Source organism: Pygoscelis adeliae, unplaced genomic scaffold (assembly GCF_000699105.1).
Source record: "Pygoscelis adeliae isolate BGI_AS28 unplaced genomic scaffold, ASM69910v1 Scaffold17, whole genome shotgun sequence".
NCBI lineage: Eukaryota > Metazoa > Chordata > Aves > Sphenisciformes > Spheniscidae > Pygoscelis > Pygoscelis adeliae.
Window position 1 is genome coordinate 2,296,562 of NW_008825234.1, and position 672 is coordinate 2,297,233.

General features: G+C 36.3%; 1 protein-coding gene across 1 annotated transcript in view; it reads left to right on the forward strand.

Moving 5' to 3' along the window:
• Positions 1-232, forward strand: part of TRAPPC12 (trafficking protein particle complex 12) — a 56,566-nt gene extending 56,334 nt beyond the window's left edge. The window contains 1 exon segment of the mRNA XM_009329299.1: positions 1-232. This exon segment is cut by the window's left edge and continues 32 nt beyond it. Coding sequence (XP_009327574.1) covers positions 1-134 — 134 coding nt within the window. The 3' untranslated portion in view covers positions 135-232.
• The last annotated feature ends 440 nt before the right edge of the window (positions 233-672 follow it).

The following is a 672-nucleotide window of genomic DNA, read 5'->3' on the forward strand; positions in this document are numbered from 1 at the left end:
GTGTTCTCTTCAACTTGACAACTATGTATGAACTGGAGTCCTCTCGCAGTATGCAGAAGAAGCAGGCACTTTTAGAGGCTGTAGCTATCAAAGAGGGCGATAGCTTTAATACTCAGTGTCTCAAGTTAGGATAGATCATTTCCAACTAATCTTTTCCAGTAAGGCTGATTTTTTAAATTGTATATACTCTTGCTAATGTGTAAATGTGAAATAAAATCTATTCAATTATGAATATTCAGTGGCATTACTACAGCTTCTGTTGTCTAACAATCCTACCATTGTGAAGACTTTGTGCTGACCTAGAGTCAGCTTCATCCCTACAAGTCTATTACTGTTATTCTTCATTACAGTGTACAATATATATATAGTCAATTACTCAGATTCTTTTTATAAGAAAAACTGAATTTGACCTTATATTGTCTTGGTGATTGCTATAGTTTTTCAGTAATTAATGAGCAAATCACGAGCTACTTTCATCAGCTAAGAGTTATTGACAGAATACCAGTATGTGTATTACAGAAATGAAATTTTGAATGCACTTCTCTTCACTTGCTTCTACTGTGTGTGTCCCATTTTGCCCCCATCAAACTATAGAATCACAGAATCATAGAATGGTTTGGCTTGGAAGGGACCTTAAAGATCATCTAGTTCCAACCCCCCTGCCATGGGCGG